Source organism: Canis aureus, chromosome X (assembly GCF_053574225.1).
Source record: "Canis aureus isolate CA01 chromosome X, VMU_Caureus_v.1.0, whole genome shotgun sequence".
Taxonomy (NCBI): Eukaryota; Metazoa; Chordata; class Mammalia; order Carnivora; family Canidae; genus Canis; species Canis aureus.
In genome coordinates this window covers 42,436,500-42,463,746 of record NC_135649.1, presented here as the reverse complement: position 1 = coordinate 42,463,746, position 27,247 = coordinate 42,436,500, and the positions used below count along the sequence as shown (strand labels likewise).

Here is a 27,247-nt window from a genome sequence, read left to right as displayed (position 1 = left end):
TCACACCCCGGGCTGCAGGCGGCGGTAAACCGCTGCGCCACCAGGGCTACCCTTATTATCCTTTTAATATCCATGGTATCTAAAGTTATGGCGCTCTTTCATTTCTGATACTAGCAATTTGTGTTCACTTTATTTTTTTCTTAGTTAGCTAACTTAGAGTCTTATCAATTTTACCTATCTTTTTCAACAACCAGTTTTGGTTTCATTGGTTTTCTGTATTGATTTCTTGTTTTCAATTTCAATGATTTTTGCTCTAATTTTCATTATTTCTTTTCTTTTGCTTTGAATTTATTCTTTTTTCCTAGTTTCCTAAGGTGAGAACTTACATGATTGATTTTAGATCTTTCTTGTTTTGTAATATATGCACTCGTGCTGAAATTTCCCTCTAAGTGCTGCTTTTGTTGCATATCACAAATTTTTATAAGTTGTATTTTCATTTTCATTGGTTAAAAGTATTTTAAATTTCCTCTTGAGATTTCTTTGATTCATGTGTTATTTAGAAGTGTGTTGTTTAGTCTCCATGTATTTTGGGACTTCCCAGTAGTCTTATTGTTACTTTATTTCTGTTTTAATTCCATTGTGGTCTGGGAGTAGACATTGTGTGATTTCTCTTCTTTTAAATGTGTTAAGATTTGTTTAAGGCCATAATGTGGTCTATCTTGGTGAGTATTCATAGTGTTTTTAAAGATTTATTTGATAATTTAAGAGATGGGAGGTGGGGCAGAGGGAGAAAGAGATAGAATCTTTCAGCAGACTCCATGCTGAGCAAGGGCCCTGACATGGGGCTCAATCCCATGACCCTGAGATCATGACCTGAGACAAAACCAAGAATCAGATGCTTAACTGGCTGTACAACGCAGGCATTCCCATAATTTTAAAATACATCTTTTGTATAAAGTATTCCACCCAGCAATAGCAGAATGCATTTATTTCCCCAAGCACCTGCAGAATATACCAAGATAGAGTATATGCTTGGCCATAAAAAAAACCCTCCACAAATGTAAAAGAATTAAAATCATGCAGAATCTGTTCTCTGAGCACAATGGAATCAAACTTTTAGAAATCAAGAACAGAAAGGCAACAAGAAAATCTCTAAACACTTGGGAATTATACAACACATTTCTAAATAATCTTTGGACCAAAAAGGAAATCTCAAAGGAAGTTTAAAGAATATACATAGAACTGAATTAAAATGAAAATATAACATATGGAAAAATGTAACATGCAACTAAAACAGTGCTAAAACAGAAAATTATAACACTAAATGCTTCCATTTGCAATTAAGAAAAGCATCAAGTCAATAATTGAAGTTTCTACATCAAGGAACTGGAAGAAGAGTAAAATAAACCCAAAACAAAGAAAAGAAAGGAAATAATAAGAACTTAAATCAATGAAATTGAAATAGGAAAATCATTACATGAAATAAAAATCTGGTTCCTTGAAAAAACGGATATATAATTTTGACAAATCTCTAGCAAGATTGGTAAAAATAAAAAGAGATAAGACACAGATCACCAATATCAGAAATGAAATATGTGGTATCAGCACAGATCCTGCAGTCATTAAAAATATAATAAAGAAATGTGCACATTTTACATGCATCTATTTGACAACTTAGAAGAAATGGACCAATTCCCCCAAAACAACAAACTACTAAAGCTCACCTGATATAAAATAGATAATCTGAAGATACCATAACCCTTAAAGAAATTGAATTCACAATTTAAAAAGCTCCTGAAAAAGAAATACCCAGGCCTAGATGCTTGCACTGGATAATTCTACCAAACATTAGAAAAAAATAATTAACAATAATTTTACACAGTCTCTTCCAAAACACAGAAGAGGAGTGAAGGCTTTCAACTCATTTTATGAGGCTAGTATTACCTTGATACTAAAACTAAAGACAGTACAGAAATAGACAACTATAGACCAAATACTTTCATGAACCTAGATTCAAAAACTCTCAACAAAACACTAGGAAATTGAATTCTACTATGTTTTAAAGGAATTCTACACAATGACTAAATGGGATTTATTTCAGGTATGCAAGGCTGGTTCAACATTCAAAGTCATTCAGTGTAATCTATCATATCAACAAGCTTAAGGAAAAAAAGCAAATGATTATATCAATTGATGGAGAAAGGGCATCTGACAAAATCCAGTACTCATTCATGATAAAGACTCTCAGCAAATTAAGCAATAGATGTGTTCCTTTCCAAGAGCTGCTGTCAGAAATTGCCAGAAACCACGTGGCTTAAAACAAGAGAAGTTTATTCTCTCGCAGTTCTGGAGGCCCAAAGCCTGAAGGTAAAGCTTTGGCAATATTGATTTTCTTTAGAAGCTCTGAAGTAGAATCTGTGCCATGGCTTTCTGCTACTTGGCTGCTAGAAATGTTTGGTGTTCCTTTGCTTGTATGTACATTGCTCCAGTGTTTGATTTTACCTTCATATGGCCTTTCTCCTTGTGTATCTTTGTCAAATTTCCCTCTCCTTTCTCTTATGGGGACAACAGTCATTGGATTTAAAGCCCACTCTAAATCCAGAATCATCTCATCTCAAGATCCTTAGCTTAATTACATTGCAAAGAACCAATTTCCAAATAAGGTCACATTAACAGATACCAGGAATTAGAACTTTTACATACCTTTTGGTGAGACACAATTCAACCCATGACAAAGGAGAATTACCTCAACGTGATAAGAAGCATCTACAAATAACCTACAGTTAACAACATATCCTGTATTATGTCATGTACATGTTGTACATGTAAAGTTCTGGAAGTTATAGCCATTGCAATAAGGTAATAAAAGAAACAAAAAGCATATAAATTGGAAAGGAAGAAATAAAACTATCTCTGTCCAAGAAGAGACTGGAATCTAGATTACATAGAGAACTCTCAAAATTTAACAGTTGAAAATTAAATAATCCAGTTAGAAAATGGTCTAAAGATATGAACAGACCTTTCACCAAGGAACACATACAAGTGACAAATTTTCACATAAAAAGTTGTTTAGCATCATAAAATTGCACCAGAGAAAGACAAATTAAAATCACAATGATATATTACTATATACTTATTATGGCTAAAGTAGAAAATTAGTGACAATACCAAAGACTGAGGAGGATGTGGAGAGACTAGACCACTCATATCTTATGGGTGGGAATGTATATTGATATAACCACTCTGGAAAACAATGTGGCTGGTTTTTGGCTTGTTTATTTGTCTTTTTTTAGATAGGCTCTGTGCCCAGCATGGAGTCCAAAGCAGGGCTTGAACCTACCAGCCTGAGATCAAGACCTGAGCTGATATCAAGAGTCAGACACTCAACCGACTGAGCCACCCAGGCGTCCCTGTTTTTGTTCTTTAATAAAACTAAACATGGAACTACCATCTGACCCAAAAATTGCACTCTTGGAAATTTATCCCAGTGAAATAGAAATTTATATTCACTGAAAAATCTGTACCTTGGAGTTTTATTCAATTGCCAAGTCCTGGAAATGACCCAAATGTTCCTAAATGGGTCAATTGTTACGCAGATTGAATGCTACTAATCAACAAATGGCAATGAGTTACAGATACAACAATTTGGGTATGCTGCTAGGTAATTATGAGTGAAAAAAAGCCCATCCCAAAAGGTTACAAAAGACAAAATTTTAACAATGAAGGACAGATTAGTGGCTACCCATGCTTAGAATCAGGGATGGGGTTGCAGAAGGAAGGTAAGTGATTATAAAAGGGCAACATTAGGGATCTTTGTGGTGATGACACCGTCCAGTATTTTGATTGCAATGGCAGATACACACACTTACATGTGATAAAAGTGTATAAAACTAAATGCATATGCACACTTGAGTACAAATAGAACTGGAGAAATAAAAATAAGATGGGTGGATTGTATCAATATGAATGTCCTAATTGTGATATATTATAGTACAGTTTTATAAAATGTTACTGTAATGAGGGGCTGGGTAAAGTGTACATGGGATATCTGTGATTACTTCTAAGAACTGTATGCAAATCTACTATTATCTCAGTAAAATTTTAATTAAAATTACTGAGGAACCCCAAAGAATCTTTGCTATGTCAGTTATTTCTATCTATATTTACTGAATTAGAAATTAAAACTAAAAATTATTTAAACAAAAATACATAAGCACACATTACATAGCTGCCAAAGCAATGCTGTCATAAGATAAAAACAGAGAGGGAGGCAAACCATAAGAGACTCTTAATTCTAGGAAACAAACTGAGGGCTGCTGGAGGGGAGGTTGGTGGAGGCAAGGGCTGGATGGGTGATGGGCATTAAGGAGGGCTCTTGTTGTAATAAGAACTAGGTGTTGGGATCCCTGGGTGGTGCAGCGGTTTGGCACCTGCCTTTGGCCCAGGGCGCGATCCTGGAGACCCGGGATCGAATCCCACGTCAGGCTCCCGGTGCATGGAGCCTGCTTCTCCCTCTGCCTATGTCTCTGCCTCTCTCTCTCTGTGACTATCATAAAAAAAAATTTAAAAAAAAATTAATAAGAACTAGGTGTTGTATGTAAGTGATGAATCACTAAATTCTACTCCTTAAACCAATATTACACTACATGTTAACTAACTGGAATTTATTTTTTTATTTTATTTTTTTTTAACTAACTGGAATTTAAACAAAAACTTGGAAGGAAAAAAATAAAACTGAAAGTTCCATATATGAGAAATCTGTTAGTCCTGGGCAAACTGGATTGTTTTCCATGCTCATGGACCTGTTTGGGTCCCTGGACAACATTTTAAGAACCTCTGTTTTTTGGGGGGTTTTAAAAAGATTTTATTTATTTATTCATGAGAAACACAGAGAGGAGAGAGAGAGAGAGAGGCAGAGACACAGGCAGAGGGAGAAGCAGGCTCCATGCAGGGAGCCGGACAGGAGACTTGATCCCATGTCTCCAGGATCACGCCCTGGCCTGAAGGCGGCACTAAACCGCTGAGCCACCCGGGCTGCTCAAGAACCTCTGTTTAAGGCCATGCTTATACAGAATAATTCCCAGTTCGGTGTTATTATCTCACCATCACATAGGATTTGAGTTTCATTACATTGTCATTTGTGAGAAACTCCCTATCCCCACGCCAATTGCTTGCTCAGCATTCTTCCTCCTCCTCCTCACCTTGGATTCCTCAAATAAGATGTCCTTGAAAATGCTTTGTAATGAAAGATTGTTGTCAGAATGTGAGAGTGTACCATTTTTGTTCTGATGATTACTTTTTCAGGTCAAGTTAGTATGGTGCAGGTGACCATCCCAAACAGCATTGTGAACGTGACTATTGGATCTGATGTCACACTTGTCTGCACCTACACCAGCACTGTGGCCTCCCGAGACAAGCTCTCCATCCAGTGGTCATTCTTTCACAAGAAGGACTTACCACCAACTTCCGTAAGGACTTTTTTCTTCAACTATTCCCCTATGGTAGTTCTGACATAAACTGTTGCGGACAGTGTGTGCAGGAGTGGTAAGCCAGTGACAATGGCAGAACCTCAGGTACAAAGAGTTTGAAGATAGTTGTTTAGAGAAGACCGTCATGTATGTGACATGGCCTTTGTCTTCTCTTCATATTCAGTGATAGCCTATTATCTCAAATGTGAGTAGGTCAACATCAAGTATATCATGTTTTCTAGAGTAGATAGCCATAGTCCTTCTCCTAGGTGAAACGGACAGGAGTTCTGAAAGGACTCTCCCTCCCTTCCTCCAAACCCCCCTATTATTTCCAGAAGACTCCAGTTCAAATACACGTCCCATTTGATCTGCAGATCCCTGTCAAATGTATTATCTGGGATCTGCCAAGTGATTGGCAAGTGAGCTAGCTCATTGTGCCTGACTGAGTCCTGATGGAATGAGACTCCCAGATGGGTGGAGAAGGGGCAAGGTGGTGATGAACCCTGGGTAATGAAGGACAACAAGAAGCTAGAGAGTAGAGGATGGGACAAGTAGGCTGGGGTGAGGGGTAAAAGATTGCTAGAAGAGGGATGGTAAAAGCCAAAGGAGAATGATTCTACCTGTAAGCCATCTATTCTCAGGTTTTCTTCATCTGGCCTTAAAGATGATTCCTTTTTAAATTAGCCCAAGATCTAATTTATTGTATACTCAAAAGTGTGTTTGTATGAGAGAGAGGGAACACACTTGGGTGCAAGAGTCTGCATGGGTGCAACACGTCTGCCAATATATATCCCCCCCTTGAGGGAAAAGAAAGGCCTACAGCTTTCATCAATTTTTCAAAAGGATGTATTGATCCAAAACAAGAGTTCAGGGGAATTCGGCAAGATGGCGGAAGAGTAGGGTCCCCAAATCACCTGTCCCCACCAAATTACCTAGATAACCTACAAATTATCCTGAAAATCTACGAATTCGGCCTAAGATTTAAAGAGAGAACAGCTGGAATGCTACAGTGAGAAGAGTTCACGCTTCTATGAAGGTAGGAAGACAGGGAAAAAAGAAATAAAGAAACAAAAGGCCTCCAAGGGGGAGGGGCCCCACGAGGAGCCGGGCTAAGGCCAGGGCGAGTGCCCCCAGGAAAGGAAAGCTCCGTCCTGGAGAAGCAGGAGCTTCACCAATCTTCCCGGGCAGAAAGGCACTCGCAGGGAGTTAGAGCAGGACCCCAGGAGGGGCGGGGATGCCCTCAGGCTCCCAGGGACACTAACAGACACCTGCGCCCCAGGGAGAGTGTGCCGAGCTCCTTAAAGAGCTGCAGCGCACACGGCTGGACCCAGGAGCAGATCAGAGGGGCTCGGGGGGAGGCTCCGCGGAGAGGGGGCTGCCCGGCCAGGAGCGCGAATCCAACAGCGCAGACCAGGAGCACAGGGCGCGGGGGACACAGCCCAGGATCCGGCCTCCCCCCGGGACAGGCAGAGGCCGGGAGGGCACAGGACAGCAAGGACGCTCCTGCCCCAAGCTGAGCATCCAGGCCCCTACAGGCTGAGAGCTCTGTAGTTACTGCGGGAGCTGAATCCAGGGCTCCAGAGCTGGCCGCCCCCACTGTGGTTGTTCCTCCTGGGGCCTCACGGGGTAAACAACCCCCACTGAGCCCTGCACCAGGCAGGGGGCTGAGCAGCTCCCCCAAGTGCTAACACCTGAAAATCAGCACAACAGGCCCCTCCCCCAGAAGACCAACTAGACGGACAAGTTCCAGGGGAAATCAAGGGACTTAAAGTATACAGAATCAGAAGATACTCCCCCGTGTTTTTTTTTCTTTTTGATTTCTGATTGCTTCCCCCACACTTTTCCCCCTCTTTCTTTCTTTTTCTTTCTCTTTTTCTTCTCTTTTTTTTTCTTTTTTTTCTTCCTTTTTACTTTTTTCTTTTTCTCTTTTCTTTCCTTCTTTCTCTCCTCTCTTTTTCTCCTTTTCCCAATACAACTTACTTTTTGGCACTCTGCACTGAGCAAAATGACTAGAAGGAAAACCTCACCTCAAAAGAAAGAATCAGAAACAGTCCTCTCTCCCACAGAGTTACAAAATCTGGATTATAATTCAATGTCAGGAAGCCAATTCAGAAGCACTATTATAAAGCTACTAGTGGCTCTAGAAAAAAGCATAAAGGACTCAAGAGACTTCATGACTGCAGAATTTAGATCTAATCAGGCAGAAATTAAAAATCAATTGAATGAGATGCAATCCAAACTAGAAGTCCTAACGACGAGGGTTAACGAGGTAGAAGAACAAGTGAGTGACATAGAAGACAAGTTGATGGCAAAGAGGGAAACTGAGGAAAAAAGAGACAAACAATTAAAAGACCATGAGGATTGATTAAGGGAAATAAATGACAGCCTGAGGAAGAAAAACGTACGTTTAAATGGGGTTCCTGAGGGCGCTGAAAGGGACAGAGGGCCAGAATATGTATTTGAACAAATCCTAGCTGAAAACTTTCCTAATCTGTGAAGGGAAACAGGCATTCAGATCCAGGAAATAGAGAGATCCCTCCCTAAAATCAAGAAAAACCGTTCAACACCTCGACATTTAATAGTGAAGCTTGCAAATTCCAAAGATAAAGAGAAGAGCCTTAAAGCAGCAAGAGACAAGAAATTCCTGACTTTTATGGGGAGGAGTATTAGGGTAACAGCAAACCTCTCCACAGAGACCTGGCAGGCCAGAAAGGGCTGGCAGGATATATTCAGGGTCCTAAATGAGAAAAACATGCAACCAGGAATACCTTATCCAGCAAGGCTCTCATTCAGAATGGAAGGAGAGATAAAGAGCTCCCAAGACAGGCAGGAACAGAAAGAATATGTGACCTCCAAACCAGCTCTGCAAGAAATTTTAAGGGGGAACTCTTAAAATTCCCCTTTAAGAAGAAGTCCAGTGGAACAATCTACAAAAACAAGGACTGAATAGATATCATAATGACACTAAACTCATATCTTCCAATAGTGACTCTGAACGTGAATGGGCTTAATGACCCCATCAAAAGGCGCAGGGTTTCAACTGGATAAAAAAGCAGGACCCATCTATTTGCTGTCTACAAGAGACTCATTTTAGAGAGAATGACACCTACAGCCTGAAAATACAAGGTTGGAGAACCATTTACCTTTCAAATGGTCCTCAAAAGAAAGCAGGGGTAGCCATCCTTATATCAGATAAACTAAAATTTACCCCGAAGACTGTAGTGACAGATGAAGAGGGACACTATGTCATACTTAAAGGATCTATCCAACAAGAAGACTTAACAATCCTCAATATATATGCCCCGAATGTGGGAGCTGCCAAATATATCAATCAATTAATAACCAAAGTTAAGACATACTTAGATAATAATACACTTAAACTTGGTGACTTCAATCTAGCGCTTTCTACACTCGATAGGTCTTCTAAACACAACATCTCCAAAGAAACGAGAGCTTTAAATGATACACTGGACCAGATGGATTTCACAGATATCTACAGAACTTTACATCCAAACTCAACTGAATACACATTATTCTCAAGTGCACATGGAACTTTCTCCAGAATAGACCAAATACTGGGTCACAAATCAGGTCTGAACCGATACCAAAAGATTGGGATCATCCCCTGCATATTCTCAGACCATAATGCCTTGAAATTAGAACAAAATCACAACAAGAAGTTTGGAAGGACTTCAAACACGTGGAGGTTAAGGACCATCCTGCTAAAAGATGAAAGGGTCAACCAGGAAATTAAGGAAGAATTTCAAAAATTCATGGAAACTAATGAGAATGAAGACACAACTGTTCAAAATCTTTGGGATGCAGCAAAAGCAGTCCTGAGGGGGAAATACATCTCAATACAAGCATCTATTCAAAAACTGGAAAGGACTCATACAAAAACTAACATTACACCTAAAGGAGCTAGAGAAAAAACAACAAATAGATCCTACATCCAGCAGAAGAGAGTTAATAACGATTCGAGCAAAACTCAATGAAATTGAGACCAGAAGAACTGTGGAACAGATCAACAAAACCAGGAGTTGGTTCTTTGAAAGAATTAATAAGATAGATAAACCATTAGCCAGCCTTATTAAAAAGAAGAGAGAGAAGACTCAAATTAATAAAATCATGAATGAGAAAGGAGAGATCACTACCAACACCAAGGAAATACAAACGATTTTAAAAACATATTATGAACAGCTATACGCCAATAAATTAGGCAATCTAGAAGAAATGGACGCAGTTCTGGAAAGCCACAAACTACCAAAACTGGAACAGGAAGAAATAGAAAACCTGAACAGGCCAATAACCAGGGAGGAAATTGAAGCAGTCATCAAAAACCTCCCAAGACACAAAAGTCCAGGGCCAGATGGCCTCCCAGGGGAATTGTATCAAACGTTTAAAGAAGAAACCATACCTATTCTCCTAAAGCTGTTTGGAAAGATAGAAAGAGATGGAGTACTTCCAAATTCGTTCTATGAGGCCAGCATCACCTTAATTCCAAAACCAGACAAAGACCCCACCAAAAAGGAGAATTAGAGACCAATATCCCTGATGAACATGGATGCAAAAATTCTCAACAAGATACTAGCCAATAGGATCCAACAGTACATTAAGAAAATTATTCACCATGACCAAGTAGGATTTTCCCCGGACACAAGGCTGGTTCAACACTCGTAAAACAATCAATGTGATTCAACATATCATCAAGAGAAAAACCAAGAACCATGTGATCCTCTCATTAGATGCAGAGAAAGCATTTGACAAAATACAGCATCCATTCCTGATCAAAACTCTTCAGAGTGTAGGGATAGAGGGAACATTCCTCAACATCTTAAAAGCCATCTACCAAAAGCCCACAGCAAATATCATTCTCAATGGGGAAGCACTGGGAGCCTTTCCCCTAAGATCAGGAACAAGACAGGGATGTCCACTCTCACCAGTGCTATTCAACATAGTACTGGAAGTCCTAGCCTCAGTAATCAGACAACAAAAAGACATTAAAGGCATTCAAATTGGCAAAGAAGAAGTCAAACTCTCCCTCTTCGCCAATGTCATGATACTCTACATAGAAAACCCAAAAGACTCCACCCCAAGATTGCTAGAACTCACACAGCAATTTGGCAGTGTGGCAGGATACAAAATCAATGCCCAGAAGTCAGTGGCATTTCTATACACTAACAGTAATACTGAAGAAAGAGAAATTAAGGAGTCAATCCCATTTACAATTGCACCCAAAATCATAAGATACCTAGGAATAAACCTAACCAAAGAGGTCAAGGATCTATACCCTAAAAACTATAGAACACTTCTGAAAGAAATTGAGGAAGACACAAAGAGATGGAAAAATATTCCATGCTCATGGATTGGAAGAATTAATATTGTGAAAATGTCAATGTTACCCAGGGCAATTTACACGTTTAATGCAATCCCTGTCAAAATACCATGGACTTTCTTTAGAGAGTTAGAACAAATTATTTTAAGATTTGTGTGGAATCAGAAAAGACCCCGAATAGCTAGGGGAATTTTAAAAAAGAAAACCATAGCTGGGGGCATCACAATGCCAGATTTCAGGTTGTACTACAAAGCTGTGGTCATCAGGACAGTGTGGTACTGGCACAAAAACAGACACATAGATCAATGGAACAGAATAGAGAATCCAGAAGTGGACCCTCAACTTTATGGTCAACTAATATTCGGTAAAGGAGGAACGACTCTCCACTGGAAGAAAGACAGTCTCTTCAATAAATGGTGCTGGGAAAATTGGACATCCACATGCAGAAGAATGAAACTAGACCACTCTCTTTCACCATACACAAAGATAAACTCAAAATGGATGAAAGATCTAAATGTGAGACAAGAGTCCATCAAAATCCTAGAGGAGAACACAGGCAACACCCTTTTTGAACTCGGCCACAGTAACTTCTTGCAAGATACATCCACGAAGGCAAAAGAAACAAAAGCAAAAATGAACTATTGGGACTTCATCAAGATAAGAAGCTTTTGCACAGCAAAGGATACAGTCAACAAAACTCAAAGACAACCTACAGAATGGGAGAAGATATTTGCAAATGACGTATCAGATAAAGGGCTAGTTTCCAAGATCTATAAAGAACTTATTAAACTCAACACCAAAGAAACAAACAATCCAATCATGAAATGGGCAAAAGACATGAACAGAAATCTCACAGAGGAAGACATAGACATGGCCAACACACACATGAGAAAATGCTCTGCATCACTTGCCATCAGGGAAATACAAATCAAAACCACAGTGAGATACCACCTCACACCAGTGAGAATGGGGAAAATTAACAAGACAGGAAACCACAAATGTTGGAGAGGATGTGGAGAAACTGGAACCCTCTTACACTGTTGGTGGGAATGTGAACTGGTACAGCCACTCTGGAAAACCGTGTGGAGGTTCCTCAAAGTGTTAAAAAATAGACCTGCCCTACGACTCAGCAACTGCACTGTTGGGGATTTACCCCAGATACAGATGCAATGAAACGCCGAGACACCTGCACCCCGATGTTTCTAGCAGCAATGTCCACAATAGCCAAACTGTGGAAGGAGCCTCGGTGTCCATCGAAAGATGAATGGATAAAGAAGATGTGGTCTATGTATACAATGGAATATTACTCAGCCATTAAAAATAACAAAAACCCACCATTTGCTTCAACATGGATGGAACTGAAGGGTATTATGCTGAGTGAAATGAGTCAGTCAGAGAAGGACAAACATTATATGTTCTCATACATTTGGGGAATATAAATAATAGTGAAAGGGAATAGAAGGGAAGGGAGAAGAAATGGGTAGGAAATATCAGAAAGGGAGACCGAACATAAAGACTCCTAACTCTGGGAAACGAACTAGGGGTGGTGGAAGGGGAGGAGGGCGGGGGGTGGGGGTGAATGGATGATGGGCACTGAGGGGGGCACTTGACAGGTTGAGCACAGGGTGTTATTCTGTATGTTGGCAAATTGAACACCAATAAAAAATAAATTTATTATAAAAAAAAACAAAACAAGAAGTTCAGAGAAGAAACAAGTCAGTATGGTTTAGAATATTTGGAATGTTGTTGAATTGGGGTTTTGATTAGTAGAAAAATGGAGAGCGAGTTGAGTGGGCTAGAGGAGGTTTAAGGACAGACAGAGGGTAGAGATGAAGGAAGGTGCTAGCTTGGAGGAGCCACACCTTGGCCAGTGTCATTTCAGGCATGTCTGGTCCTTTGGAGGTGCTAGGTCCTCTCTTCACTAGAGATCCTGAACACTTTTGTAGCAGGAAACACCGTTCAAGGGGTGATTTCATTAGGGCCACCCTCTCGTCAGTGTTTGACATTTTTGCTCAGCATTGGTTACCTCAGACAGGTGTCTGAATCACTCTGTCCTTCTCTTCAACACATGGTGGAACACTGACACTCTTCTACATATCTCATGGGGAATCACCTGACACACTGCATGTGAAAACACTTGGGAAAAATATAAAGACCTATAAGTTTTCTCCCTTGTAAATACCATTATCATCTTAATCATCATCAGCAGCAGCAGCAACAGTGATTATACCACTGTTTGTCACCTAGATGCCCTGACCCAGATTGTAGATTGCAATCAACCAAGAAATCATCCCTTTGCAGGTTGCTCTCTTAGATTGTGGATAGCAGTAATCACATGAACTTTCTTCCTTTTTAAAATTCAGTTTCCCTAATAGTCTTCTCAGTGTATTCTTGGTCTGTAGGCTTGAAGTCCTTCCCATTTTGCCATTGGTGGCTGGAATTAGAGAGGCCTTGCCAATATATTTTGAGCTATTTTTTTTATGCATGGTACTCAAATCCAGATGTCTTCAACTGCCAAGAAGTGAGGCCAGGCCAATCTGAGTTCAAAAATACAAACTGCTCTTTATGCCTCCTCTGACACTGGAATTTACAAGCCCATCCCTTGGTTGAACCATGTAGGTATGAATTGAAGGATGCAGGGCAGAAGGATCTCATGACCAGCAATGAGGTTTTTCTAGACCTGGAGATACACAGAAGGTGTAGGTGATTGAATGGAATATGGCTTGAGCTCAGAACGTCTGTTAGAGGCATTTCAGAAATAAGCTTTATTAACAAATGTGTATTCATTGAGTAGCTTATTTACTTGCCACTTGCCTCATTCTTCATAATGTCAGGTACAGGCAGGGCAAGTAATTTAAGGTATCTAGGCTTTTGGGATGTCCAGATCAAAGGTGCTCCTTTGCACTGAGCCACTGATTCAGTGAGAACATGCTTCTTGATCTTAGAACATTTTAGATGCTTCTCCAAGTGCTTGAGATTTTTGTTATGCCTGTGCCTCAGCTGTGTAGAAGATAGTGTAGAGGGGGTCTAGCTCTTGGCTTAGAGACAGTGAAAGCTACCTCCAAAAAGTCACAGTTTCTCTTCTTTCTCTGTTTCCATCTTGCTTCAGCTTACCCCATCAAGATCCCTATTTCAACCATCCTTAGGTCCAACCTACCTCTAGAGAACTGGAGTCCCTCTCCTTTTCCCCTGTACGCTGCAGTCATGTGCCTCTCTCTGCTTTTCCAGATGAGTAGTTTTGGAGAACCAGCGGGAAGCTCCTGATGGATTTTGGTTCTACTCTTTGTTCAGCTACTTACTTGCTGACTGGATGACCTTAGAAAAAAAATCAGTTGACCTTTCTCATCTGTGTAATGGGGCTGCTTACGTACCTCAGAGGTTTACTGTGAAGATTAAATGAGATGATGCTTGTAAAGCACTGGAAAGCCTTCCACATAGTAACCACTCAATGAATGTGAGCTATTATTAGTAGTATCATAACTTACAGAATGGGGATTTTGCAAAATCCCTATCGCATCCATACCCCTTGCATCATGAGTGCTAGGGAATCCAGCCCAACAAAAGACATTTAGTATAGCTGAACAGCTGGGACAGAGCCTGGGTGGGGGGAATCCTGGCCCAGGATTAGTTTCCTGCTTCACTGCCTGCCAGGTTCCTGTGGCTGAAGGGAGGGGTCAGACTTCTCTGCCTGCTCCTATCCTTGAACAGAGAGCCTGCTCAACAAAGAAGTTTGGAGACATCTTCAGTTGAAATGGTATTTTTCAAAATGGGATTTGGCCTCTATTTCAAATTTGTTTCTTCTTTGAGTGCTTCCATGCATTCATGATTTTGTAGAGCATGTTGTATGCTAATCTAGGGATGGCTGGTGAATATTTTGGAGATGATAAAAAGAGACTGCTGTGCTGTTAGACGATTCTATGATTTATGGGAGTAAGATGTTGCCAGACTGATCACTGAGTGATTCAATTCAGCTCCTGGGTTGATGTGGCAGTATATCATGTAGTAATCAGCTCTCAGATCCACCCATTTCTGCTCAAACACAGCACAGCCCGTGCCTCAATACTGAGGGTATGGAGGAAAAGGCAGTCAGTCAGTGTCTAAATATGGCGCATGCAAGAGACGCTCGGGGAAGATGTAGCTGGACCTCTCAGGTAAGAACACCTATTGGTGTACTACTGGACCCCTTCACTGTTTGGAATATCTAGGGCAAAGGCACCAACCTTTAGGAGTGGGATGGGATGGTCCATGTTTGGTAACAGTCCAGATCAGTACAGGCTCCCGGCAAAACTGAGACAGTCTTGAGTTTGCCTTCTCATGCCCATGTCTGGAATTCTTTTCAGCTTCCTTCAAAAGGCTCAGGGGCTTATTGCCGCCTTCAGCAGGGCAGAGGCCTATTCTTGCTATAAGCTCATATTCTCTTCCTACCCCAAAAGGAGCAGTTGACTCCAAGGCATAGTGTTTCTCAATCCCCGGGGCGGGGGAGGGGGTGTTATCGCTTATTGACTATCTCCTCCAAGGGGTTACTTTGGTGAATGGGGACTGCATAAGTACCTCATAAGTCTTCTGCCCAGGAGGGCCAATATAGTTATTAGTGTGGTCCTCCTCTTACTGAAGCCCTCCTTTTGGAAGACAAGGACAGCTTCAGATGATCAGTCCCTTAACTGGGACTCTCAGCTGAAGACTCTAGGCTCTGGAACAGGCACACTAGCATGGAAGTTTTGGGTGGTTTGGTGCCCCTCTGATGACACCAATTTTCTACTTTTCCACCCAGCCAATAACTGGTAGAACTAAAGAGACCTCACCTCCCCATGAGCAGAATAGGCATTGATCCTACTTAGCATGGGTCTTGCAGACAATACTTACTCTTCTAGGACATCCATAGTGGATGAAACCCTTTGCTATTTTCAACACCCCAGCATACTCTTAATGTGGACAACTTTCTTCCAGAACCTAGTGTCTTCATATTCTCTGGCTGTTCAGATTCTCCACACCTAGCCCATCCTCTTCAGATAGCATTATATCAAATGCTTTCCAAATGTTGGCAGGGTGGGGGGGGTATTATCTCCTCACATGCATTTGAAAATTAGGGGGGTGTTGGTGTAATGGTTACAAATGAGAGTCACTACTGGCAGTTAGTAGGTGGTGACTAGAGATGCTAGACATCTTTCAATACGTAGGATGAGCCCACAGGAGAAAGCATGGCCTGCCCAAAATAGCAGTGTCACTGGTATTGAGAAACACTCCTAAGTTCTTCCCTTCCCACCACCCCTCCTATCAAAGTTCATCTATTCTATATCCCATGGCCTCAGGTGTCTATTCTTGCTAAACCAGTTAAATCAATCTAATGCTAAGGTGCTAGGGACTGGTAATAGTTGATTTTGCTCTCTTCCAAAGGAAAAAAAAAATTAAACATAGACTTTTTCCATGCCTTTGTTCAAAAGAAGCAGTTCAACTGGCAGGGATCTCAGGCAAGTGGCAGGCTGGGAAGGGAGTGGTTTAAAGGCAGGGTTATCTTTCTTTTGGTGTGCTTTCCCTTCCATGGGCAATCTCAGCAACCCCCCATCCCCGAGGATGATCCAGGAAAAATGCAGGGCTTGACCCATTGCCACTCCACACTCCTTCTCTCCCATGGCTCACCCCTTTCTGGGTAGTGCATGAAAGTGAAAAGGGGAAGGGATGGGTGGGTGCTCTGTCGTGGATTTCTACACCCTCCACGTTTCCAAAAGGAACCCACAAAAGCAGATCTGGAGGCTAAATGTGTTTACTATTTCCAACTCAGATGCAAACAGAAAGCAGACTGAATTCTTTCAACCCTTCTTGTTTATGTTCCAGCCTCAAGTCAGAGAACTGTATCACAAAGCTGAGGGGGAATAAAAAAATCTTTTTGACCAAATCTGGCTCCCAGCTGCACGGCCTCATGTGAATAGGAACTTGGCACAGTGGGAGGGAGAAAGGCTGTTATTGCAGCTGGCAAATGTCAAAGGCTTCAGGTGGCAAATACACTTGGCATGGGCACATCATGCCAATGAGTAGCAGCAGTTGGCAGGAGAAGGGTCAGGCCAGAGGGAGAGATCGAATGGCCCCAACAGGGAAGCATTACCTAGGAATCATCTTCCTCGCTGGAGGCAGGATGATGAGTGCCATTTTCGGGTGTTTGGGGAGAATCAGGAGGTCTGGTTATCAATTGTGTGACCTGGGGGAAAAATCACTTCCTCTATTGGGGTTCTGTTATAGAAGGTTGAATCAGAGGTTGCAAACTCAAGGCCCCCCAAGCCCGATTTGGCCAGTGGATTCATGTTGGTTGACCAGCCCAGTATTTTAGTTGTCTGTTTCCACAGTTTGAAAGCCTCGTTTGTACTGGTCCTCCAGTTCACCACAGGCCCCATTGTCCTCTGTGATCTTACCACCATCCAACATCCCCTCTCAGCTATTTCCCATATTTCTTTTAAGATTTTATTTATTTATTCATGAGGAGCAAACAGAGAGAGGCAGAGACATCTCCCTGTGGGGATCCCAATGCAGGACTCGATTCCAGGACCCCCGGGATCATGACCTGAGCCCCAGGCAGATGCTCAACCACTGAGCCACCCAGGTGCCATTATTTCCCATATTTTTAATACCCATCTGGCTCCTGAAGTGTCATCAGCCTTAGAAACCCTAAACCAAGTGATTTCTAAGGGGGTCTTATGATGAATGGGTCATTATGAGTCTACATATCAGCCTCTGACGTCTTCGATGAGCAGAGAGGACCTTAGTGGGGGGTCAGGGGGAAGTAGGGAGACTACCAAGCAAACAGTTAACAAGTACCCCTTAATGGGACACATGGATGGATATTCTTTAAGCAGATTTGCCACCCTGTCTCCCCCAAAGGATGTGGCCTGTCAAACATCCACAGCTTTTCGCGGACCTCAATCGCTTTGATTTCTAAATTGACAATATACTTCCTTTGAAAAGGTACAAGCCTCACAGGATCATGGGCTGAGCCTTGGCCATTGTTCAATTTTGATTTTTCAAAGAGTTATTCTTCTGTGGAAAATGGAACCATGTTTCAGTACTTCCTCTGTGATTAGATAAGCAGTTTCAGGAAAACATTTCTCTCTCTCTATCTCTCTCTCTCTCCCTCTTTTTCTTATTTACAAGGACAGTGTGACAGCATGGACTTCCCGTAACAGAAAGTCCCTCCATCTCTGTGTCTGGCTGCTGGCTAGCCTTGGGGACTTTCTTTCTCAGGCCAAGGCATTTCCCTTTTAGGTGTCCATTGTTAACCTGCTTTACCTCCATTCTTATCCCTGGCACCTTTTAGTGTTATTTGTGAGAGGGCGAAATGCATGGGGGTACTATGGTATGAGGAATGAGGTAGAAGGGTTGGTGAAAATCCTTTTGATAGGGAAGTTACAAGTCCAGGGCCTCATAACTAACCTGCTAATGTCCTCTAGATTCATGACCAACTGTGAGACTTTTTTTTTACAGTGGCTTCTTGGCGTGTTCTAGTCCTGGCCTAAAACATATTCTCTTGGCTCCCTGCTCTCGGCAGAAGCAAGGTCTTTTCTCCCAGACCTCCTGGCACTTACTATACACCATAAACAGGACTGATGTGTTGGATCTTACTGTGATGTCACCAAGCCTCAGTATAAAACAAACTGACTTACCTCCAGTCTTCCTGGGAGCAGTGGAAACAGGCAGATCTTTAAGTTGTAAAAGGGCTTCCTTGATGGGCTGTAGGCTATGTTCTAGTTAAGAGTCCATAGGATCTTAGATTGTTGATTAGAAAGTAAATAGGCCTGGGGGCACCTGGGTGGCTCAGGATTTAGGCATCTGCCTTCAGTTCAGGTCATGATCCTGCCCCCCCCCCCCCCCCCCCCCCCCCCCCGCCCCAGGATGGAGCCCCACAGGGGTTCCCTGCTCCACAGGGAGCCTGCATCTCCCTCTCCATCTGCCCCTCCTCCTGCTCTTTCTCTTTATCTCTCTCAAATAAATAAAATCTTACCAAAAAAGAAAGTAAATAGGCCCCATGCTGGCTAGTGAAATGGAAACCTGGGTAGCTTGAGTTTCAACTCAGATGAAGGCAAGAGACCTTTGATGAGCTGAACCTCCTCCTGGACCATTTGCTTACCTTTCCTTAACATTGGCTTTCCAGCATATCGGTCCACAAGACTCCTTTGGGGCAAAAGTTTGTGACTTCAGCAGGCATGAATGGACAAAATGAATTATAAATGCCTCATTTGGGGCAGGAAAGAAAGTTAGTTGATGTTACAGAAGTGGAGGAGGGAGACAAGTTTTTTTTTCGCCTTAATATGGCCTTTGAATTTTCCCTCCAAATCTACCTTTCTGCTTTAGTTTAAGATTTATTGGCCTGCTATTTGATGGAGAATATATCTGATTTTATCTTGACAATATCTTTTGGTTTGCTAATTGGCTTTCCTCTCTCATTATCCTATAAAGATAAAGAACACCGGACAAGGAATTAGAACTGAGTTCTAGACCTTTCCCCATTGTTAACTTTGTGTGTGTGTGTGTGTGTGTGTGTGTGTGTGTGTGTTAACCTCTTTGGGCTTCAGTTTCCTCTAGAAAGGGAGGAGAGTGAATTCAATGAATAAGGCCCTTTTAGTAGATTCTATGAAAACATTAATTAATTCCACTAGACTAGGGCAATATCAGTTTATTGAATAATAAACCATCATTTGAATTACACACATTTATATGAAACTAACAAAGTGTGTATGATGTGTGTGTATGATGAAGGAACCTTGGGGATCACCTAGTTTGGTGACTCCCAAGCTTCAGGCCTTTATGTCTCATCTTTATGATGTTTGTCATAATTGTGCCTCACCAGCAGCATTATTTAATGTTTTCTATACTGACTTGGTTTCTTACAAATTTAAAAATATCTACCTTAGTGTCACTGTAAACAATAATATCCATGAAGTCACAGACACAATGTACTAGGTATGTGTCTTTCTAATAAGTTTTCATTTATGTGCCACTTAAAATCAGCTTATGTACCTATACTTGGGGAATACATCTCATAATTTGGAGGACATTGCTTTGGCTCCTCGTTCAGATGTAATGTGAAAACGAAAGGTTGGAGAGAGTTAATCACATTGTTTCTTATCACAAAGCAGGTTGCCATGGAGGCATGACCAGAGGCCACACTCCCTGACTCTGTCATAGTCAGAGGCAGAGCTGTGGCTAAAACCCAGGTCATCTGACTCCAAGACCAGACCTCTTTTCACCTCATCATGCTGCTCCATGGTTGCCATTTTGATCTAACTATTCATGATCCTTAATAGAGATGGGACTAGAATCCAGATCTTCCTTGAGTGTGGCAAATAGTAATAATAATAATAATAATTAATAATAATAATAATAATAAATTAATCCTGTGACTTTGGATGAATCATTTAATCTTTCTGGATTTGAGTGCCCTTATTTGTCTAAATGAAATAATAATTCCAGTTCTACCTCCTGCCACATGGGCAGAAAGGTAGTAGCTGTCATTGACAAAGCATTTTCTAGGCCACTATGAGAGGATGGGACCAGATGATTTCTCAGGGGCCTCTCTGCTCTGAAATGTTACTCTTCTAACAAACAGGATAAACCCAAGTTTGCTTATCCAGAGGAGTACATGTGTATGAAAGGAGTATGAATATTCTCTTAGGGAAATCAGAAAGTCCCGTAGTCCCATTGAGTAAAGTCAAATTTTAAAAGCTTATATAAAGTGAGGAAAAATGATGATTTTGGCTTTCCCATCAGGCATTTGTGTTTTATACAGTGAGTTTCCTCCAGGTAGACTCATCAGGTGAGCATCTTGATCTAGCCTAAGCTTACCAGTTGAACCCTGTCAACTCCAGCTGTTTATCATCTGTAAGATAGGCATGCATCCCTGCTCTGATGACATCACAAAACTGCTGTGCACACAAATGAGGAGGTGGTTGTGCACAGGTATGAGAAAGCTAAAGCACCCGACTGAGTTGAGACACACCCCCTTCACCGTGGGATCTGTTCTGTGCAGGAGGGGGTGGGTGGGGATGTGGGTGCTTCTGGGTAGCTTATCTTAGCCCTGGACATGCTCCAGTTCTCATTTCTGTCATTTTTCTGTCCTAGATTTACTATTCCGAAGGTGGACAAGCTGTAGCCATCGGGCAATTTAAAGATCGAATTGTAGGGTCCAGCAGTCCAGATAATGCATCTATCACCATTTCACATATGCAACCAGCAGATAGTGGTGTCTACATCTGCGATGTTAACAACCCTCCTGATTTTGTTGGAAAAAATCAAGGCATCCTCAAAGTCAATGTGTTAGGTATGGGCAATTTTTTTCTGTTTTTTTTTGTTTTGTTTTGTTTTTTTCTCTTCTTGGGACAACTTAGGACCTTCCATGAGCCAGGACAATGAGTTATGGTGCTAATTAAGTCCCAGGGAGTAAGTAACCTGTCTGCTCCTTTTCTTGTCGGGGAAATAGAGACACACCAACAATCCAACCCTTAGAGTAATACTGAGAAATCACTCACAAAACATGCTGAAACAATTGCCAAACCGAAAGTGCTGCCAAAATGACAGAGAGCAGGAGTTTGACCCAACTTCTGGGGATCCGTGTCTCTGAAGGGTGGAATGAGTACAGATGGGCAACACATGGTCCCCACTAAATGATCACTAGTGACTCCTTCAGAGGAAACCTCCAATTAAATCCAGTCCTACCTGGGGGAGATAACTGCCAATCTATTATCTCTCCTAAGCCAGCTGCAATTCCCACTGTTAAATCATTCTTTGGAGTAAAGGCAGGAGAGGCCCTTTAAAAAATGTTAGCACTCTCTAGAAAAAGGACCACAAGGTAAGCCAGAGTTGAGAATTTATTTATATACAGCTGCTCATCGTGTGACATTCGGCAAGTCCTTCTTGCTTTTCGAATGTGCTTGGAGTGGTTCATTTATATGGCATTTACTTTTTTTTTTTTTTTAATGATAGTCTCACAGAGAGAGAGAGAGGTAGAGACACAGGCAGAGACACAGGCAGAGGGAGAAGCAGGCTCCATGCACCGGGAGCCCGATGTGGGATTCGATCCCGGGTCTCCAGGATCGCGCCCTGGGCCAAAGGCAGGCGCCAAACCACTGCGCCACCCAGGGATCCCTATATGGCATTTACTGAGTGCCTGTTTTGTGCCAGGAGCCATGAGGTTTACAATGATGGAGGCATGGTTTCCACTCTTAGAGAGTTCACAGTTTTTGGTGATTTCTAGCACCGTTCCAACCTCTGAGAGGACAATGGGGGTTTTGCCCCCATCTAAGGGCCTAGCAGGTCCTGTCTGCAGACCTTCGGAAGTATTGAAGGGGTAAAAGTGAAGGCTGTCAACGCTTACCGATTAACCAATTGAGCAAAGGATGCTTCCATTTCTAAGTAATCCCAAATGGAGCTGATTGAGCCATTGTTCCTTTCAAGCTATGTACATCCATCAAAGGAAAGGGTGAACTAGATCAAACCAGTGACTTGATCATTGACTGGCTTGCAAAAAAAGCAGCAACTGGTAAAAGGTGCACACCTAGGAGAACCGTCCAAAGTTGTCTGAGCTTGCCTCCCAGGTGACGCCCCAAATGAGGTTTGCTACTGCATCTACCCACCTGGAAAAGAGGGAAAGATGATTGGGAGCGAAGTTTAAGAGTGGGGTAGCTCAATTGTGCTTATATTTTGGTGAGCCCCATGCTAGGCAACAGGGCGCAGGGGGAAGACAAGAGAATTACACACACAAGCCCTTTCTTGGGAGAGTTGATGCTCCAGGTTGGAAGACTAGTCATTTACATGGGAACTAAACAGTGCAATACATACGCTGGGAATCAGAAGGCTTAGGTTCTAGCTTGTACTCTGCTACTCAGTGGCCTCAGGAAAGTCAGTCCACTTTTCTCTGACCATTTTCAGGTGGAGTTGTAATTTCTGCCCTACATTCACAGGTTTGTTATGAGGATCAAACGATAGACTGGAGATTCAATACCTAGAGCATTTGAGGGATTAGTAGTCTATTGGTTTCCTGCTGCTCCCTGGCTCTGGATTGTCCTTCTGACCAGAAACAACCTAAAGAAACTGAGCCCATTTACCTCTGAGCTTGCAAAAAACTCTGAGATAAAGTTGGACAGGAAGGTTCATATTCTTAAATTTCAAGTTCGGAGAATCCTTAGTCAACTTCTATAAGAAGTTGAGAGTCATTTCCTCTTCAAGGCTTTGGGGTCACTTGTTTCCTCAATGGCTGTGTCACGACTTTTCCTTAAGCATCCAGGATCCAGGCAAGGTAAAAGGCAGGAGAGTCTGTGGATTATCTTGTTTAGGAACTCTCAAAAATCCACTTTCTGTTAATTGGGGTAAGAACAAAGGTCTTCTCCAAAGACCATTCTGGAAATTTTGAGACTGATAATGTTCTCTAAAAATCTCAGAGGCTGTTTGCAGTTCTGAAGTTCCATTGCCTATGAGGGCCCATCCTGCTTGCACTGACAGAGGGCGGGGCATGGGGAGGGAGGCAAGGGGGTCAGGGAGGCCAACTGTGGGGAGAGGTGTTGGCATTTCCTTAGCAATCACTCTTCCTAGCAATGCATTTCCCAGAGACATTCCATTATGCAGTGATGGATGGAGAGCCCATGCATTCACTCATTCATGCAGAAATTCATTCAATGAATCCTGAACACACGTCTGATTACGGTGCCACATTGTGGAGATGGAAATATATAAAAGATAGGGTTTCAGCCCTCCAAAACTTTAGAGAATAGGGGCTGAGGTGGCCAGGCACAATTTAGTTAAAGGAAACAGCAATGAGCCAAGGCCCAGGTGGTTTGGATGACCATTCATTTGAGAGACTTCCATTAGGTATGAGAGCCTTGGCAAATGCATCTCTGAAAAAAACCAGATAGAGGTTTGAATAATTATTTTGTATAAATTTGGGATAAGCATCATATTCCTTCTGCGATTTGGCACATAACAAGGAAATGATGAATTTAGAGAAGGCTGTGGATGCAATGAAGCATTTTCATGGATTTTTCTGAGGCGAGCCTCTTTTCTCCCACCCCAATTCTGTTGAAAGCAATAATGCTAAATGGTAGATCAATGGCTTTGCCAGTAAGACATCCAAGTTCTACTGGGGACGTAAGCTGGATGAAATGTCAATTCAATCCTGATTCGGTAGTTTTAGAAAATATATAGGTTTGGGACATGGTTCGAAGTGATTTACTAAGTGTTTTGTTAATAAAACAATAAAATAAAAGGAGAAAGCTGTGTTCAGGGGGGAAAAAGCCTATCTGGGGCTGATTCTGACCCCCATTTAATTTTCTGTTCAAAACACTATTCTGTAAAGGCTGTCAAATCATCATGGTTTTAGACAGGCAGTATCTAAATCTAGTGATGGTTGCAATGGACTTCTGGTTGAATAGCTTAGCTTAGGGTAGGCAAATCAATGAGATGTCCCCATCTGAGAAAATCAATGGTAAGGAAAAGAGCTAAAGAGGAAAATACTTATTTTCATTAAAAAAAAAAAAACCCACCCGTTTAAAAGATAGGGATGGTAAAGTGTTTCAAAGAGCTACAGCTGTCTCCATTTGTCTTCTCGCTCATGCGTACAGGGGGTTAGAGTCTAAGACTGAAAGATTAACTTCAGTACCAGGCTATAAAATGTGGCAGTAGAAATTAGTCCTGCCCACAGCCAACAGCAATTCCATGTGCAAGGCACTATAGACATCATTTTATTTACATAAAGTCGATGTGTTTGGTTTCATCAGAGGTCAGAAAGTTTCTTTTTCACATTTATACAAATGAGTCAACTGAGGTTTGGTGATGTGAGGTTACTTGCCTAAACATATCTAAAGTAAAGCTGCAGAGCCAGCAGTCTGGATGGATCCAAGACTGTGCTCTTAACTGCTGTTTCTAAAGTAAGAGCTGGAGGGCTGAAGAGTCCAGAGCATTTAAGGTATAACTAGCCTAAGCTAGAGTACCTGTGTCTTCAGAGGATTTTATACCTAAGTTAAGGGAGGTGAGTTGGTAAGTACTGAAATTCAGATGGTTATCTATATGTAACACTGAGAATAAGCTGTGAGCTGTAAGATGAATGAGGAAATTCAGATTCTCAGTTTCCCACAGGACTGCTCCATGGAGATGTTTCATAAACAGCTAAAACTCAGTATATCCCCAAATGACCATATCATCGCCCCCCCCCATCCCTGAAAACATGCTCCTCCTGTGTTTATTTCTGGATGGCATGTATCCAGCTGTCCACATCAGTTACTTGGGAGCCATCACTGCCTGCACCCTCTTCCTCATGCCCCCTATTCATTTGGTCACCAAGTCCAATTGATTATACTTCCTTGATACCTCTTGACCATGTCCCCTCCACTCCTTTGGTTCAGGCACCCCCACTGTGCAAGAAAACCATCTAAAGCATTAAAAATGGACACCAGGGGATCCCTGGGTGGCTCAGTGGTTTAGCGCCTGCCTTTGGCCCAGGGCGCGATCCTGGAGTCCTGGGATCGAGTCCCACGTCAGGCTCCCGGCATGGATCCTGCTTCTCCCTCCTCCTGTGTCTCTGCCTCTCTCTCTCTCTCTCTCTCTCTCTCTCTCTCTCATAAATAAATTAATTAATTAATTAATTAATTAATTAAAAAAAAGTTTAAAAAAATGGACACCATCCTTCCCCTACTTAAATTCCTTCCGTGGTCCTCCTGCTGTCTGTGTAAAATACATGAAATACAATGCCCTCCCAGCTATTATCTCTGCTGTTCTCTGGCCTCATCTCCCAATACTCCCCCACCCCACTTCAGAACTGTTTCAGAGTTACTTGGGCATTTCTGGTGCCTAATCCAGTGCCAGGTACACAGAAGGCACAGAAGTAAATGCTTGTGGGGCAAAAAATGGATAAAGATTTCAGCTTCGTGTAGCACTCACCTGTCCCCCACCTGCCAAAGTGGGCTTCCCTGACCAACAAGGGACACAGACCATTTCAGACCCTCCAACAATTTTAGGTCACTCACCCCCAGAGAAGTTAATGCCCAAACATGATTCATAAAGGAAAGGGAAAATATAGCATTAATGAAACAAATGTAAAAAGAGTAAGTAACAACTTATCTCAAAGTATCTAAGGGATCTAAGGGTCCCACTTTTTCCCTTAAAGCTGTGCTTCAAATGTATAAACTGACTTTAGTCATTTAGTGTTTGCTTACATGTGGGCTGTTTTAATAAAGGCGTATTTTAAGACACAATGCGGAAATTCATGGTCATGAATCTGGGGAGGAAGGCAGACAGAAGAGATGCTGATGGAATCTTAATGGCCTGGTGCCTGGCAGGTCCTTGAACCTGAAGTGCTCTACTCCCATCTGGTGGTACAAGCAGAAAAAATGATCAAACACAGTTTGCAAAGCTTTCAAAACGGAGTGCAGGGCCCAGAATTCTACAAAATGACAGTAGCAAGTGACCTGCCAATTGTGACAGGTTGCAACACTGCCTGCAGGATTTTGACTCTGTCTCATTGCCTTACAGTGAAACCTTCTAAGCCCTTTTGCAGCATCCAAGGAGTACCAGAAACTGGCCATCCTATATCTCTTTCTTGCCTCTCGCTGCTTGGGACACCTTCCCCTGTATACTACTGGTATAAACTTGAAGGCGGAGACATCATCCCAGTGAAAGAAAACTTCAGTAAGTCCAGCCCTCCTGCAGCCCCTGGCAAGGTCTGGCATGTGTGGTTGGCTGGTTGCTTGTCTTTGGAGCTCAGTCGTTGTCGTCGTCGTCTTCTTCTTCTTCTTCTTCTTCTTCTTCTTCTTCTTCTTCTTCTTCTTTTTCTTTCTTTTCTTTCTTTCTTTCTTTCTTTCTTTCTTTCTTTCTTTCTTTCTTTCTTTCTTTCTTTCTTTTCTTTCTTCTTCTCCTTCTCCTTCTCCTTATTCTTCTTTCTCTGGGAAGAAGATGTACAAAGATATCCTAACAAGATGACTGCGGTCTGGTCTTACCCCCAACCTCTAGAGGTCAAGCCTGTTTTTGGCTCAGAGGGTAGTGGGTATGGAGGCGAGAGGCATGGTCCCAGATGGGCTACCTTTGGAAGAATCTTGGGGCCAGGGGGTGGTGGTGTCTCATTGGACCCTGGCAACTCAGGAAAGGGGGGGCAAATGTGAGGGAGCGGGCAGACAGGCATTGAGTGATTCTGCTGTGATGACATGATCCATACCCCCCTAAGAGGTTTCAAAAGTCTATTTCCTGTTTTTTTGTTTTGTTTTGTTTTGTTTTGTTTTTACAGACCCAGCCACTGGGACTTTGGTTATTGGAAATCTGACCAGTTTTGAACAAGGTTATTACCAGTGCACAGCTATCAACAACCTTGGCAATAGTTCCTGTGAAATTGATCTGACTTCTTCTCGTGAGTTGATCATCCATCTTTTTAAAAAAATATTTTTTTATTTACTCATGAGACACACACAGAGAGAGAGAGAGAGAGAGAGAGGCAGAGACATAGGTAGAGGGAGAAGCAGCCTCCCTGTGGGGAGTCCGATGC

General features: G+C 42.1%; 1 protein-coding gene across 3 annotated transcripts in view; it reads left to right on the top strand.

Annotated features, from left to right (window-relative positions):
* The window catches only part of VSIG1 (V-set and immunoglobulin domain containing 1), a 44,962-nt gene that overhangs the window by 11,259 nt on the left and 6,456 nt on the right, over positions 1-27,247 (top strand). The window contains exons 2-7 of one of the 3 annotated variants that reach the window (XM_077890269.1): positions 2,042-2,307; positions 5,245-5,408; positions 14,787-14,894; positions 20,848-21,046; positions 26,245-26,400; positions 26,993-27,112. In XM_077890269.1, the coding sequence (XP_077746395.1) occupies positions 5,256-5,408; positions 14,787-14,894; positions 20,848-21,046; positions 26,245-26,400; positions 26,993-27,112 (736 nt within the window). In that variant the 5' untranslated portion in view covers positions 2,042-2,307; positions 5,245-5,255. The remainder of the gene's footprint in view (positions 1-2,041; positions 2,308-5,244; positions 5,409-14,786; positions 14,895-20,847; positions 21,047-26,244; positions 26,401-26,992; positions 27,113-27,247) is intronic. The other 2 variants (XM_077890268.1, XM_077890270.1) reach the window with 2 other exon arrangements.